The sequence below is a fragment of the Erythrolamprus reginae genome, chromosome 3 (assembly GCF_031021105.1).
Source record: "Erythrolamprus reginae isolate rEryReg1 chromosome 3, rEryReg1.hap1, whole genome shotgun sequence".
Classification (NCBI taxonomy): domain Eukaryota; kingdom Metazoa; phylum Chordata; class Lepidosauria; order Squamata; family Dipsadidae; genus Erythrolamprus; species Erythrolamprus reginae.
Window position 1 is genome coordinate 256,152,302 of NC_091952.1, and position 14,018 is coordinate 256,166,319.

At 43.3% G+C, this 14,018-nt stretch overlaps 1 protein-coding gene across 2 annotated transcripts in view; it reads right to left on the reverse strand.

The window, feature by feature from the left end:
• Positions 1 to 14,018, reverse strand: part of TOP1MT (DNA topoisomerase I mitochondrial) — a 33,842-nt gene that overhangs the window by 2,605 nt on the left and 17,219 nt on the right. For both annotated transcript variants that reach the window (XM_070749300.1, XM_070749301.1), the window contains 7 exons: positions 13,560 to 13,703; positions 12,115 to 12,300; positions 10,260 to 10,328; positions 8,438 to 8,552; positions 6,400 to 6,527; positions 3,733 to 3,827; positions 1,391 to 1,540 (listed from right to left, as the gene is read on the reverse strand). In XM_070749300.1, coding sequence (XP_070605401.1) covers positions 1,391 to 1,540; positions 3,733 to 3,827; positions 6,400 to 6,527; positions 8,438 to 8,552; positions 10,260 to 10,328; positions 12,115 to 12,300; positions 13,560 to 13,703 — 887 coding nt within the window. The remainder of the gene's footprint in view (positions 1 to 1,390; positions 1,541 to 3,732; positions 3,828 to 6,399; positions 6,528 to 8,437; positions 8,553 to 10,259; positions 10,329 to 12,114; positions 12,301 to 13,559; positions 13,704 to 14,018) is intronic.

Sequence of the window (14,018 nt, forward strand, 5' to 3'; positions counted from 1 at the left end):
AGTAAGTAAGTAAGCAAGTAAATAAATAAAACAAGTAATCTTAAAACTCCAAATTGATCTAAAAAACAATCATGCACAGTCCATCAACTTATTTCTCATTCAGCATACATTCTTTCATAGGCAAGGGCCGTAAATATTAGTGTCCCCAAGCCTATCAGCACAAGTGCGTCTTCAAATTGCCCCTATTAAAAATCAAATTGCCTCCAGGGGGTATGAGCCCCACTTTGGGAACCAGGGGTCTAAGGGCTATTGCTATTTTTCATGTTCTCCAAATTTCATTGTTTTCGGTCAGATGTTTCATTAGTCAGCTAACATCAGCACTGCAAGAGACTGAAACTAAATCTACTGCTTTGATGAGGTTATCTAGCTGGTTTGCCCAGGTTCGCCTGGTGCACCAGTTGCGACCCTACCTGGACCGGGGCTCACTGCTCACAGTCACTCATGCCCTCATCACCTCGAGCCTCGACTACTGTAATGCTCTCTACATGGGGCTACCTTTGAAAAGTGTTCGGAAACTTCAGATCGTGCAGAATGCAGCTGCGAGAGCAATCATGGGCTTCCCCAGATATGCCCATGTCACACCAACACTCCGCAGTCTGCATTGGTTGCCGATCAATTTCCGGTCACAATTCAAAGTGTTGGTTATGACCTATAAAGCCCTTCATGGCACCGGACCAGAATATCTCTGGGACCGCCTTCTGCCGCATGAATCCCAGCGGCCGGTTAGATCCAACAGAGTTGGCCTTCTCCGGGTCCCGTCGACTAAACAATGATGTCTGGCGGGACCCAGGGGAAGAGCCTTCTCTGTGGTGGCCCCAACCCTCTGGAACCAGCTCCCCCCGGAGATCAGGACTACCCCCACCCTCCTTGCCTTTCATAAACTTCTTAAAGCCCACCTCTGCCGTCAGGCATGGGGGAACTGAGACATCTCCCCTTGCCTATGTAGTTTTATGTATGGAATGTTTGTATGTTTTTATATAAGGTTTTTTTTTTAGGTTTTTAATGTAAAATTGTTATTTTAGACTTAATATTAGATTTGTCATTGTATACTGTTTTATCACTGCTGTGAGCCGCCCCGAGTCTGCGGAGAGGGGTGGCATACAAATCTAATAAATGAATGAATGAATGAATGAATGAATGAATGAATAATAAATAAATAAATAAATAAATAAATTCAATTCAATTCAATTCAAGTCCAATAGAATTGGACTTTGTTTGTGACTACGTAGGGATTCCAGGCTGAATCCTATCTTGACTCTGCCCCCATATTCTGCCATTCCTTCTCCCACAAGTTTATTTGTTTGGATTTCTACACTGCCTAGAGATTTGTTTTGAAGTTCCTGTCCTTCATTCTCCCTCTAAAGCCCCCTTCTAGCTGCCCTTTACCCACCAGGCCACAGTGATGCGGGGGTCCAGGTAATTCAACTTAGAGGTGCCCAGGGCAATCTGCTTGTTTTCCACTTTGTCGGTGGCCTGGAATTTCAGCTTCGCCAACTGTTCTTCTAGCTTCTTCACCAGCTTCTTCTTCCTTTCTAGGGCACTGTTTCAAAACAGAGACGCACTCGTAAAAGTGTTTCTCAAGCTTAGGCACTTCAAGATGGATGAGTTTCAAACTCCAGAACTCCCTCGCCAATATGAGTTATTTTAAATACAGTAGTACCCCTAGATACGAGCTGCTCCACATGTGAGTATTCCAAGTTACGAGCCGCGACGTGAGCAAAATTTCTGTTCGACACCCAAGCTCAAATTCGGGATACGAGCCGAGCTTCCACTAGGTGGCGCAAGAATCTCCTTGCTTCCGGTTATCTCGGCGCGAAAAACAAAGTCTAGAGGCATTCGTTCGAGATGCGAGTTGATCGACTTACGAGCTCGGGTCTGGAACGAATTAAACTCGTATGTCGAGGTACCACTGTATGTATAATTACAATAGTGGCCAAAATTGTGGAAATCCTTTTTTGGGAAAAGTGCGTTTTCTAAAACTAGTTAACACCACCACTTTTTCTCGGAGTAGTGCCATAAAATTATATACCGATGGAGAGATAATTTAATCAAAAATGTAAAGCAATAACTTATATGAAGGATTTGCTATTAGACTAGCAGCTATAAAGAAGAAAAGTGAAACAAGATACAGTGGTACCTCTACTTAACGAACTTAATTCATTCCATGACCAGGTTCTTATGTAGAAAAGTCTGTAAGAAGAAGCAATTTTTCCCATAGGAATCAATGTAAAAGCAAATAATTTGTGCCATTGGAGAAAACACAGGGAGGGTGGAGGCCTTGTTTCCTCCCAGGAGATTCCTAGAGAGGCCCCACGGAGGCTTCTCCCTGTTTTTTCCAGCTCTGTTTCCTCACAGGAGATTCCTAGAGAGGCCCCACGGAGGATTCTCCCTGCCTTTTCCGGTTACAATTTCAGAGGTTCGGGTTTGTAAGTGGAAAATGGTTCTTGAGAAGAGGCAAAAAAATCTTGAACATCCGGTTCTTATCTAGAAAGGTTCGTAAGTAGAGGCATTCTTAGGTAGAGGTACCACTGTATACAAAAATTATCACCGTAGGGGGGGGAAACGAGATATACAAAAACTATCACCATGTCAGTTAATAGTTGGGTAACCTTTAGCACGAGTTACAGCCTCATGACGTCTTCCCAGGGAGTAAACCAAATCTTTTAGTTCTCCAGTTGTTATAACGTGAAACCAAGGCAACTCCCAATTTCCTGGTGATTGGCCCAAAATCACCCAGACAGTTTTCATGCCTAAGGCAGGACTAGAACTCCCAAATTTCTGGTGATTGGCCCAAAATCCCCCAACCAGCTTCCATGCTTCTTGTGACCTAGAACTCACAGTCTCCTGGTGTTTGGCCCAAAGTCACCCAGCCGGCTTTCATGCCTAAGGCAGGACTGGAACTCACATCTCTTGGTTTCAAGCCTGGGGCTTTCACCACTACACTGATATCTACACTCACCATGAGTGACTGTGAAAGGGATCTTGGACTCTTGGTGGATAACCAGCTAAACATGGGCCAGCAATGTGCAGCAGCGGCTAAAAAACCCAACACAATCCTAAGCTGCATGAACAGGGGGATACACTCCAAGACCAGAGAGGTAATAATACCATTCTATAAGGCCCTGGTCAGACTGCACCTGTAGTATTGCATCCAGTTCTGGTCACCACAATTCAAAAGAGATATAGAGACTCTGGAAAGGGTGCAGAAAAGAGCAACTAAAATGATAAGGGGACTAGAGACCAGGCCATACGAGGAAAGGTTGCTGGAACTGGGCATGGATCGTCTAGTAAAAAGAAGGGCTAGGGGGGACATGATAGCTGTATACAGGCACTTAAGGGGTTGCCACAGAGAGGAGGGGGACACACTGTTTTCCAGGGCACCAGAGGGCCGGACGAGGAACAACGGTTGGAAGCTGACCAAGGAAAGATTCAACCTGGACATAAGAAAGAATTTCCTGACAGTGAGAGTGATCAACCAGTGGAACGGCCTGCCACCGGAGGTTGTGGACTCCCCAACTTTGGACACTTTCAAGAGGAGATTGGACTGCCATTTGGCTGGGGTCATGTAGGATTTCCTGCTCAGGCAGGGGGTTGGACTTGATGACCTGTAAGGTCCCTTTCAACTCTAATAATAAATAAATATCTACATACCTTTTAATGACAATAAAGAGGGACCCTCATTGCTGAAATTAAACACCCCAGGCCTCAAAAGAATTAAGATATTTCACTCACGCTTTGGATTTTGCCTCCTTCTTGCATCTGTGTTCTGCTATGGCCTTTCTCAGCCCCACTTTTGCGTCAACCAGCTGGTCCTTTCTGGCGTCTATCTGGAAATACAGGATGAGTAAGACAAAACGGAGTCCTCTACTCAGAGGTGGTATTCAGCCGGTTCGGGCAAACCGGTAATACTAACCTGTGAGTGGTGCTATGCCAGTGATGGCAAATGAGAGAAAAATGCAAAGTTTGATTATTTATTTTTAGAAACATAGAAACATGGAAGACTGACAGCAGAAAAAGACCTCATGATCCATCTAGTCTGCCCTTATACTATTTTCTGTATTTTATCTTAGGATGGATCTATGTTTATCCCAGGCATGTTTAAATTCAGTTACTGTGGATTTGCCAACTATGTCTACTGGAAGTTTGTTCCAAGGATCTACTACTCTTTCAATGAAATAATATTTCCTCACATTGCTTTTGATCTTTCCCCCAACTAACTTCAGATTGTGCCCCCTTCTTCTTGTGATCACTTTCCTATTAAAAACACTTCCCTCCTGAACCTTATTTAACCCTTTAACATATTGAAATGTTTTGATCATGTCCCCCCTTTTCCTTCTTTCCTGATACATTTTATGCTTAAGACCTTCCACCATTCTTGTAGCCCGTCTTTGGACCCGTTCAATTTTGTCAATATCTTTTTGTAAGTGAGGTCTCCAGAACTGAACACAGTATTATTCCAAATGGGGTCTCACCAGCGCTCTATACAGCGGGATCATAATATCCCTCTTCCTGCTTGTTATACCTCTAGCTATGCAGCCAAGCATCCTACATTTGTAAGAAGGGAACAAGAGGGCAGCTATATTTTGTTACAGAGCCAAAGATATATTTTGGACTCAAATGACCTTCTCAGTATAATTATATAATCATGCGTGCCAAACATGCATCAGTACCAGCATTGTATTTTAAGAACATTTTGTGAAAATGTTTATCAATCTATCTCACCTATCTCTCATCTATCTATCTACCCACCTCTGTCATCAGGCATGGGGGAATTGAGATATTCCCTTCCCCCTAGGCTTATAAAATTTATGCTTGGTATGTTTCTATGTATGATTGGTTTCTCAAATTAGGGTTTTTTAATTTAACTTAAACTTAAATATTAGATTTGTTTATATTGTCTTATTATTGTTGTTAGCCGCCCTGAGTCTACGGAGAGGGGCGGCATACAAATCTGATAAATAAATAAAATAAATAAATCTATCTACAGCATCTGTCTGTCTGTCTGTCTGTCTGTCTGTCTGTCTGTCTATCTACAGCATCTATGCCTGTCTGTCTGTCTGTCCATCTACAGCATCTGTCTGTCTGTCTGTCTATGTACAGCATCTATGTCTGTCTGTCTATGTACAGCATCTGTCTGTCTGTCTACAGCATCTGTCTGTCTATCTATCTACAGCATCTGTCTATCTGTCTGTCTATCTATCTACAGCATCTGTCTGTCTGTCTGTCTGTCTATCTACAGCATCTGTCTGTCTGTCTGTCTATCTATCTACAGCATCTGTCTGTCTGTCTATCTATCTACAGCATCTGTCTGTCTGTCTATCTATCTACAGCATCTGTCTATCTGTCTGTCTATCTATCTACAGCATCTGTCTGTCTGTCTGTCTATCTATCTACAGCATCTGTCTGTCTGTCTGTCTGTCTATCTATCTACAGCATCTGTCTATCTGTCTATCTATCTACAGCATCTGTCTGTCTGTCTGTCTACAGCATCTGTCTGTCTATCTATATCTATCTACAGCATCTGTCTATCTATCCATCTACAGCATCTATCTGTCTATCTATCTACAGCATCTGTCTGTCTGTATATCTATCTACAGCATCTGTCTATCTACAGCATCTGTCTGTCTGTCTGTATATCTATCTACAGCATCTGTCTATCTATCCATCTACAGCATCTATCTGTCTATCTATCTACAGCATCTGTCTGTCTGTATATCTATCTACAGCATCTGTCTATCTACAGCATCTGTCTGTCTGTCTGTATATCTATCTACAGCATCTGTCTGTCTGTCTGTCTATCTATCTACAGCATCTGTCTGTCTGTCTGTCTACAGCATCTGTCTGTCTATCTATATCTATCTACAGCATCTGTCTATCTATCCATATACAGCATCTATCTGTCTATCTATCTACAGCATCTGTCTGTCTGTCTGTCTGTATATCTATCTACAGCATCTGTCTGCCTGTCTGTCTATCTACAGCATCTGTCTGTCTGTCTGTCTACAGCATCTGTCTGTCTATCTATATCTATCTACAGCATCTGTCTATCTATCCATCTACAGCATCTATCTGTCTGTATATCTATCTACAGCATCTGTCTATCTACAGCATCTGTCTGTCTGTCTATCTATCTACAGCATCTGTCTGTCTGTATATCTATCTACAGCATCTGTCTATCTACAGCATCTGTCTGTCTGTCTGTCTGTCTACAGCATCTGTCTGTCTGTCTATCTATCTACAGCATCTATCTGTCTGTCTATCTATCTACAGCACCTGTCTGTCCGTCCGTCCGTCTATCTGCCCTGTTTCTCCCAAAATAATTATTATCCCCTGATAATAAGCCCAATCAGGTTTTTGAGTGCATGGCAACAATGCCAAGAGCTTATTTTACTGTCTCACCTTTCCCTGGAGATTCTTCATGGACTTCTCATAGGTCTTTGGAGTTGCCCGCTGATGGTTACACAAAACGGCCACTGCTCGGTTGGCTCGATTGTAGGAGAGGAGCTTAGCAGCCAGGCTGTCCTTCTCTGGGGGTGCAACGTGTGAGAAATTAGCTCAAGGAATCAAGATCATCAGAAGAACAGAGTTGAAGGGACTTGGAGATTATTATTATTATTATTATTATTATTAATTATTATTATTATTATTATTAACTATTATTATTAACTATTATTAATTATTATTATTATTTATTATATTTATTATTATTATTATTATTATTATTATTATTATTATTATTATTTATTAGATTTGTATGCCACCCCTCTCCGGAGACTCGGAGAGGCTCACAACAACAAAGCAGTACAAATCCAATGGTTAAAACAATTTAAAACCCTTAATATAAAAAAAACAATCATACATCTCATACAAACTATACGTAAAGCGGAAATGGCCCAGGGGAATCAATTTCCCCATGCCTGGCGACAGAGGTGGGTTTTAAGGAGCTTACGAAAGGCAAGGAGGGTGGGGGCAATCCTAACCTCTGGGGGGAGTTGATTCCAGAGGGTCGGGGCCGCCAGAGATAAGGCTCTTCCCCTGGGTCCCGTCAGACGACATTGTTTAATCGACGGGACCCGGAGAAGGCCAACTCTGTGGCACCTAACCGGTCGCTGGGAATCGTGCAGCAGAAGGCGGTCCCGGAGATATTCTGGTCCGATGCCATGAAGGGCTTTATAGGTCATAACCAGCACTTTGAATTGTGACCGGAAACTGATTGACAACCAATGCAGACTGCGGAGTGTTGGTGTGACATGGGCATACTTGGGAAAACCCATGATAGCTCTCGCAGCTGCATTCTGCACAATCTGAAGTTTCCGAACACTCTTCAAAGGTCGCCCCATGTAGAGAGCGTTCAATAGTAATGCTAATGCTACTGCTAGTCCAGTGATGGTGAACCTATGGTACAGGTGAGTCATTGCCCTAGCTCAGCTCCAGCAAACGTGTGCGCTGGCCAGCTGATTTTTGGCTCACACGGAGGCTCTGGGAGGGCATTGTCAGCTTCCAGAGGGCTCTGGGGGGATGGGAGTGGGTGTTTTTGCCTTCCCCCTGCTCCAAAGAAGCCTTTGGAGCCTGGAGAGGGTGAAAAACGGGCCCAAAGGGCCCACCAGAAGTTAGGAAACGGGCTGTTTCTGGCCTCCAGGGGGCAGGAGAGAGGAGTTGAGACACCTTTCCCCCAGGCTTTTTTATACTTTGTTGTATGTTTGGTATGAATGTGCTGTTTGGTTTTTTTTAAATAATGATAGGGTTTTATACGTTTTTAATATTAGATTTGTTCCACTGCTATATTGTTTTTATTGCTGTTGTGAGCCGCCCCAAGTCTTCGGGGAGGGGCGGCATACAGATCTAATAAATAATAATAATAATAATAATAATAATAACAACAACAACAACAATAATCATTTTCACCCTCCCCAGGTATTGAATTATAGGTGTGAGCACTCGCCCAGGCGCAATAGTGTGTGCGCAAAAGGGTTTGCCATCACTGCCTTAGAACATGATGCATCATATGATGATGAGGTTGAATAACCAAGTTGAAACAGAATTTTATAAAACTTGGCAGAAGGTTTACAATTGGTGGAACATAAAAAAAGACTTTTAAAAGTGTTAAATAAATTTACTAGATTGAATATACCATATTTGATAGATAAGATTTTTTTCTCTTTACAAATTGCTTTAAATTACAATTATACAATTGGTGAAAAGTACTGGAAAGTTAAAATTTCTATGTTAGCATATATTATATAGAGATATTTTATTGATGTTTACTTTTCTGTATTGATCTTAACTATAAGCAGGGGTTTTTTCTGTATTAAGAAGACTTCTATGCTGAGCAGAGCAATTGTAGCTCCTTTTTGTGTTAAACATTGTACGTCTTGTTTTGTCTTTTATTCTGAAAAATTAATAAAATAAATATTATTTTAAAAAAGAATTGATTTACTATTGGTCAGTGCTTCGAGCTGTTCCTGCAGTGTGATGGACGCATTGTATGTCCGCAAGACTTTTGCCGTCAATCCATCCATCAGGTCCTGGAGATGTTTGTTCAGCGTTGTTGTCTGAGAAGACAAGTGGGGAATAAAGTTAGAGAAGAGGAGCAGGAAAAAATAATGGCCCAGGTAACAGCTCTCAACTGACCTTCAATTTCAAGAAGGCACAGGTAGGAATTTAACTCCTATCTTTCATGCAACTGAGAAATAATTCCTTTCTCCCTCAAAGGTATTTATTTGGTGTTGTGGTTAGCTCAGGCCCAGCTCCCGCCCCAAGGACTGTGGATGTGGGGGAGACATCCACATGCTGCAGGCCTGTTTTGCCCCCGGTGGAATCTGCTGATGAAGACTCCTCTGACCAAGAAGACATGAGTGACAGGGAGGAGGAGAGTGTGGCAGACAGCTCAGGAGATCAATTATCTAGCTCCTCCTTGGATTCAGAACAAGAGTTAATGATACAGCCACACATGCGGAGAGCGATGCATAGGCAGCAACAACTGAGAGATTATTATCAAAGAAAATGAGGCCACCTGTGGTTGGGTAGGGCTGTGGTCATTAGTGAGGCTGCTATAAATAGCAGCCTGTGGGTTTGGCCATTGTGGAGGATTATCTGATCGTTGTGTTTCCTGCCTGCCTTGCTGACTTTGACCTTTGTGTGCTGATTTTTCCCCGCTTTGAAGCTAAACCAGAGCAAAGTGTGTTTCACTTTGTGAAAGAAGAAGGACTGTGAATTGCTTCACAGCTGCAAGCTAAGTATCTCAGAACTGATAAGGGACTTGTACAAATTACCAGTTTGTTTGGAGACGAGTGCTCTTTGCTATACCAAAAGAGGGCTTGGTTTAAGTGAATTTTCATTATAAAGAACATTGTTTTGAATTTTCAAACGTGTGTGTGTGTCTGAAATTTGTACCTGTGAATTTTTGGGAGGATTCTACCAGAGAGCCCGACAGAACAATTTATTATTTATTAATTCGATTTCTGTGCCACCTTTCTCCTGACACTCAGGGCAACTTACAGCAAAAATTAATGCAAATGTGTTAGAAACCTAAGTGAAAATACAATCTTAAAACCCCAATACTTAAAATTAATCAATCACACATCATGCACCATACAACCTATCCTTGGCTGGGGCTAGATATTAGAAACTCAGTGGCCCCAGGCCTGTCGGCAGAGGTGGGTTATTAATACCTTACCGAAGGTGGGAAGAGTGGGGGAAGTGCAAATCTCTGGAGGGAGTTCATTCGAGAGGGCCGGGGCCGCCACAGAGAAGGCTCTTCCCCTAGGCCCCGCCAACAACATTGTCTGGCTGAACCTGGAGAAGGCCAACTTTGTGGGACCTGACCGGTCACTGGAATACATGGGGCAAAAAGACGGTCCTGTAAGTAACCTGGTCCAGTGCCATGTAGCTGTGGGATTGCCATTAATCCACTTCCCATAATCTTTAATCCAAGAGAAATCTTACTGAAGAGTTTTGTGGTAGTAATGAAAGCTACTTCTGCCATATGTACTAAGACGTCTCCAAACTTTGGCAACATTAAGACCTGGAATGGGGGCTGGAAATTCTTGGGGTTAAAGTGCAGAAGTCTTAAAGTCGCCAAGTCTGGAGACCCCTGGACTTAGGAGAGATAATGAGACCCTGGAACTGAAATGCAAATAGAAGATATTCAAAAAGTAAACTATCCCGCGTAATTCTATTGAATCTTTATCTTCTTCCATCTCAGAACCCCTAACTATACTGCTCAAAAAAATAAAGGGGACCCTTAAACAAGCACTTACAGAAAGCTTATCAAAGAGGTTGTCTCCAGGTTCTTTCTCCTCCATGAACAACTGCAAATTCTTGAACACCTACAGCAAAGACAGACCTCACAGTAAGGACTTCAAAGAATTTAATAATAATAATAATTAATAATAATAATAATTTATTAGATTTGTATGCCGCCCTTCTCCGAAAACTCGGAGCGGCTCACAACAACAATAAAACAATGTTACAATGGAAACAAATTGTCTCAGTTCCCCCATGTCTGGCGATACACGTGGGTCTTAAGTAATTTGCAAAAGACAAGGAGGGTGGGGGCAGTTCTAATCTCTGGGGGGAGTTGATTCCAGATGGCCGGGGCCGCCACAGAGAAGGCTCTTCCCCTGGGGCCCGCCAAACGACATTGTTTAGTCGACGGGACCCAGAGAAGGTCAACTCTGTGGGACCTTATCGGCCGCTGGGATTCGTGCGTTAGAAGGCGGTTCCGGAGGTATTCAAAGAATTTACATTGTCTAAAACACCACTGTGTGTAGACCCAAGAGACAAAGCTATGAGGGTTATCGGGAAAATAAGGTTACAAGGCCTGTAGCTCTTGCAGGAATGTTCGCAGGGGGCAACATCTTTCGGCTGTGGCGAGGGGGGCATTTGCCCAGGTTCGCCTGGTGCACCAGTTGCGGCCCTATCTGGACCGGGAGTCACTGCTCACAGTCACTCATGCCCTCATCACCTCGAGGTTCGACTACTGTAATGCTCTCTACATGTGGCAACCTTTGAAAAGTGTTTGGAAACTTCAGATCGTGCAGAATGCAGCTGCGAGAGCAATTATGGGCTTCCCTAAATATGCCCATGTCACATCAACATTCCGCAGTCTGCATTGGTTGCCGATCAGTTTCGGGTCACAATTCAAAGTGTTGGTTATGACCTATAAAGCCCTTCATGGCACCGGACCAGATTATCTCAGGGACCGCCTTCCGCTGCACGAATCCCAGCGACCAATTAGGTCCCACAGAGTGGGCCTTCTCCAGGTCCCGTCGACTAAACAATGTCGATTGGCGGGACCCAGGGGAAGAGCCTTCTCTGTGGCAGCGCCGGCCCTCTGGAACCAACTCCCCCCGGAGATTAGAATTGCCCCCACCCTCCTTGCCTTTCGTAAGCTCCTTAAAACCCACCTCTGCCATTAGGCATGGGGGAACTGAGATATTCTTTCCCCCCAGGCCTTTACAATTTATGCATGGTATCTTTGTTTGTATGTAAGTTTAGTTTTACTATAAGGGTTTTTTAGTTGTTTTAGTATTGGATTTACATGATGTTTTTTTTATTACTGTTGTTAGCTGCCCCGAGTCTACGGAGAGGGGCGGCATACAAATCCAATAAATAAAGAAATAAAATAAATATTCCTATCGTGTAGTGGGAAGCCAGTGGAAGAGAACAAGCAGTGCCAGTGGTCAGTAAATCATCGACTGGCGTTGTGAGGATACTTAGAGATGAACGTTCTCATTCCGTTTCCCTCCAAGTGCAAAGTGCGCGCCGTAATGCACTACCTGAATGCTAAGAGCATGAATGCTGCTGCAATGGGTGCCCAAGATTTGTGCGCGATGGTTGCCCAAGATTTTTCTCGCCGATTGCTGAGTTTTGAATTTTTGGGCTGAAGGAGAACGGGCATGGGGCCACTGCATTGATTGACATTTGCTCTCTGGGGTACAGTGACAAGCCCACGTTTCATCTCCTGTCGCTAGACCAATGAGAAACGCCTGCCCTTCAATGTCGAAACGGTCAACATTTTGTGCGCTTCAGTAAGCATCTTGGGCACCCATTGCATCAGCGTTCCTGCGCTCCCAGCGCCCAGTTAGATCAAGACATCTCCTGCCTCCTCACCTGCTTCTCCACCGACACCTTGTTGTAGTAACGGATGCAGTCTTTGCCCAGGAAGTCGAAGACCACCACGTTCTCCTTGCCCCCCTGCCGAGAGTGCAGAGCGATGTGTTCCACCCGCAAAGAGCAACAGCCCACCGTGTCCGCCGACTCCCCTTCCTCCTTCTCGTGTCCTGCCCTCAGGGCCAGCTGGAAGGAGACAAAAGAAGGGCCATCTTTACTTTATCGTCACCAGAAGAGCCCTTCACTCCTCCACTCGAAACAGAATCCCCTACGAGACTAGACTTTCAATCCTGGGCCTAGAAAGCTTAGAACGAAGATGCCTTAAACATGATCTAAGTATTGCCCACAAGATCATATGCTGCAACGTCCTGCCTGTCGGCGACTATTTCAGCTTCAACCACAACAACACAAGAGCACACAATAGATTTAAACTTAATATTAACCGCTCCAATATTGACTGAAAAAATATGACTTCAGTAACCGAGTTGTCGAAGCGTGGAACTCATTACTGGACTCCATAGTGTCATCCCCAAACCCCCAACACTTTACCCTTAGATTATCTACGGTTGACCTATCCAGATTCCTAAGAGTACAAGCGCACTAGAGTGCCTTTCATCCCCTGTCCTATTGCTCACCTATATCTCCTATACCTTTCTTCTATTCCTATATCTCTTCTTCTATTCTTTCATTGATATGTTCTATTACTATATCTTCTTTTCTATTCTTTCATAGATATATTTTACTATGAGTATCTCCTGTATAATCTTCATCATGCATTTTACTATGTGTATATATATATATACCCACTAAAACTCTCATTGTGTATTGGACAAAATAAATAAATAAAATAAATAAATAAAATAAAATAAATTCTAGGCTGCATTGATAGAATAAAGATCACGTGGTGTTAATACCAATTTATAAGGCCTTAGTCAGGCCACACTTGGAATATTGCATTCAGTTTTGGTCGCCATAATGCAAAAAGGATGTTGAGACTCTAGAAAAAGTGCAGAGAAGAGCAACAAAGGGGATTAGGGGACTGGAGGCTAAAACATAGGAAGAACGGTTGCAGGACTGGGCATGGCTAGTTTAATGAAAATGACCAGGGGAGACAGGATAGCAGTGTTCCAGTATCTCAGGGGTGGCCACAAAGAAGAGTTTTCAAAGGTAGCCCCATGTAGAGAGCATTGCAGTAGTCGAACCTCAAGGTGATAAGGGCATGAGTGACCGTGAGCAAAGACTCCCTGTCCAAACAGGGTCGCAACTGGTGCACCAGGCGAACCCGGGCAAACGCCCCCCTCTTTTTTCTAAGTTTAGGATTCTATACTCTATACTCTCTTTTCTAAGTTTAGGATTCTAACATTGGTTGTAATCCCAGTGTGGACTGCTAACATCAACCATTTGGGCAGTGATAAACCCGGTGCTGCAGTGTCTTTATCCTTCACCTTATCAATGAAATAGAGCGCCACTGATATTTGCCGCTTCTTCAGATCCTTTGATTTCCAATCATCCCGGTACTGACGTCGGATCCTATGGACCACCTTCTTCAACCGACGAGCGACTTCATATTTTTCCCAGTCTTTCTCGCCCTATAACAAAGAAAGGACTGTTTTGTAGGCCGTTGCCGATTATTGCAGCGATACAGAAAACTATCTTGTCAATAAAAAGCATCTCATTACTGTCTTATACTTTCTGTGTATCTAGGGAAAAGGGTAAAATGTGGGTTAACTATCCATATCTATATGGAATGCCCTCTGTGGATATGATAGGATCAAACCTATGTGCCCGGTTAAGGCAACCCAACCCTTTGATTAGCTTAAGGAAATAATTAACCATTTAAGCTTCCATTTACCTAAGGTAATTAAACCCTTCTATTTGTTTAAGGTAAAAACTAATTAGATATT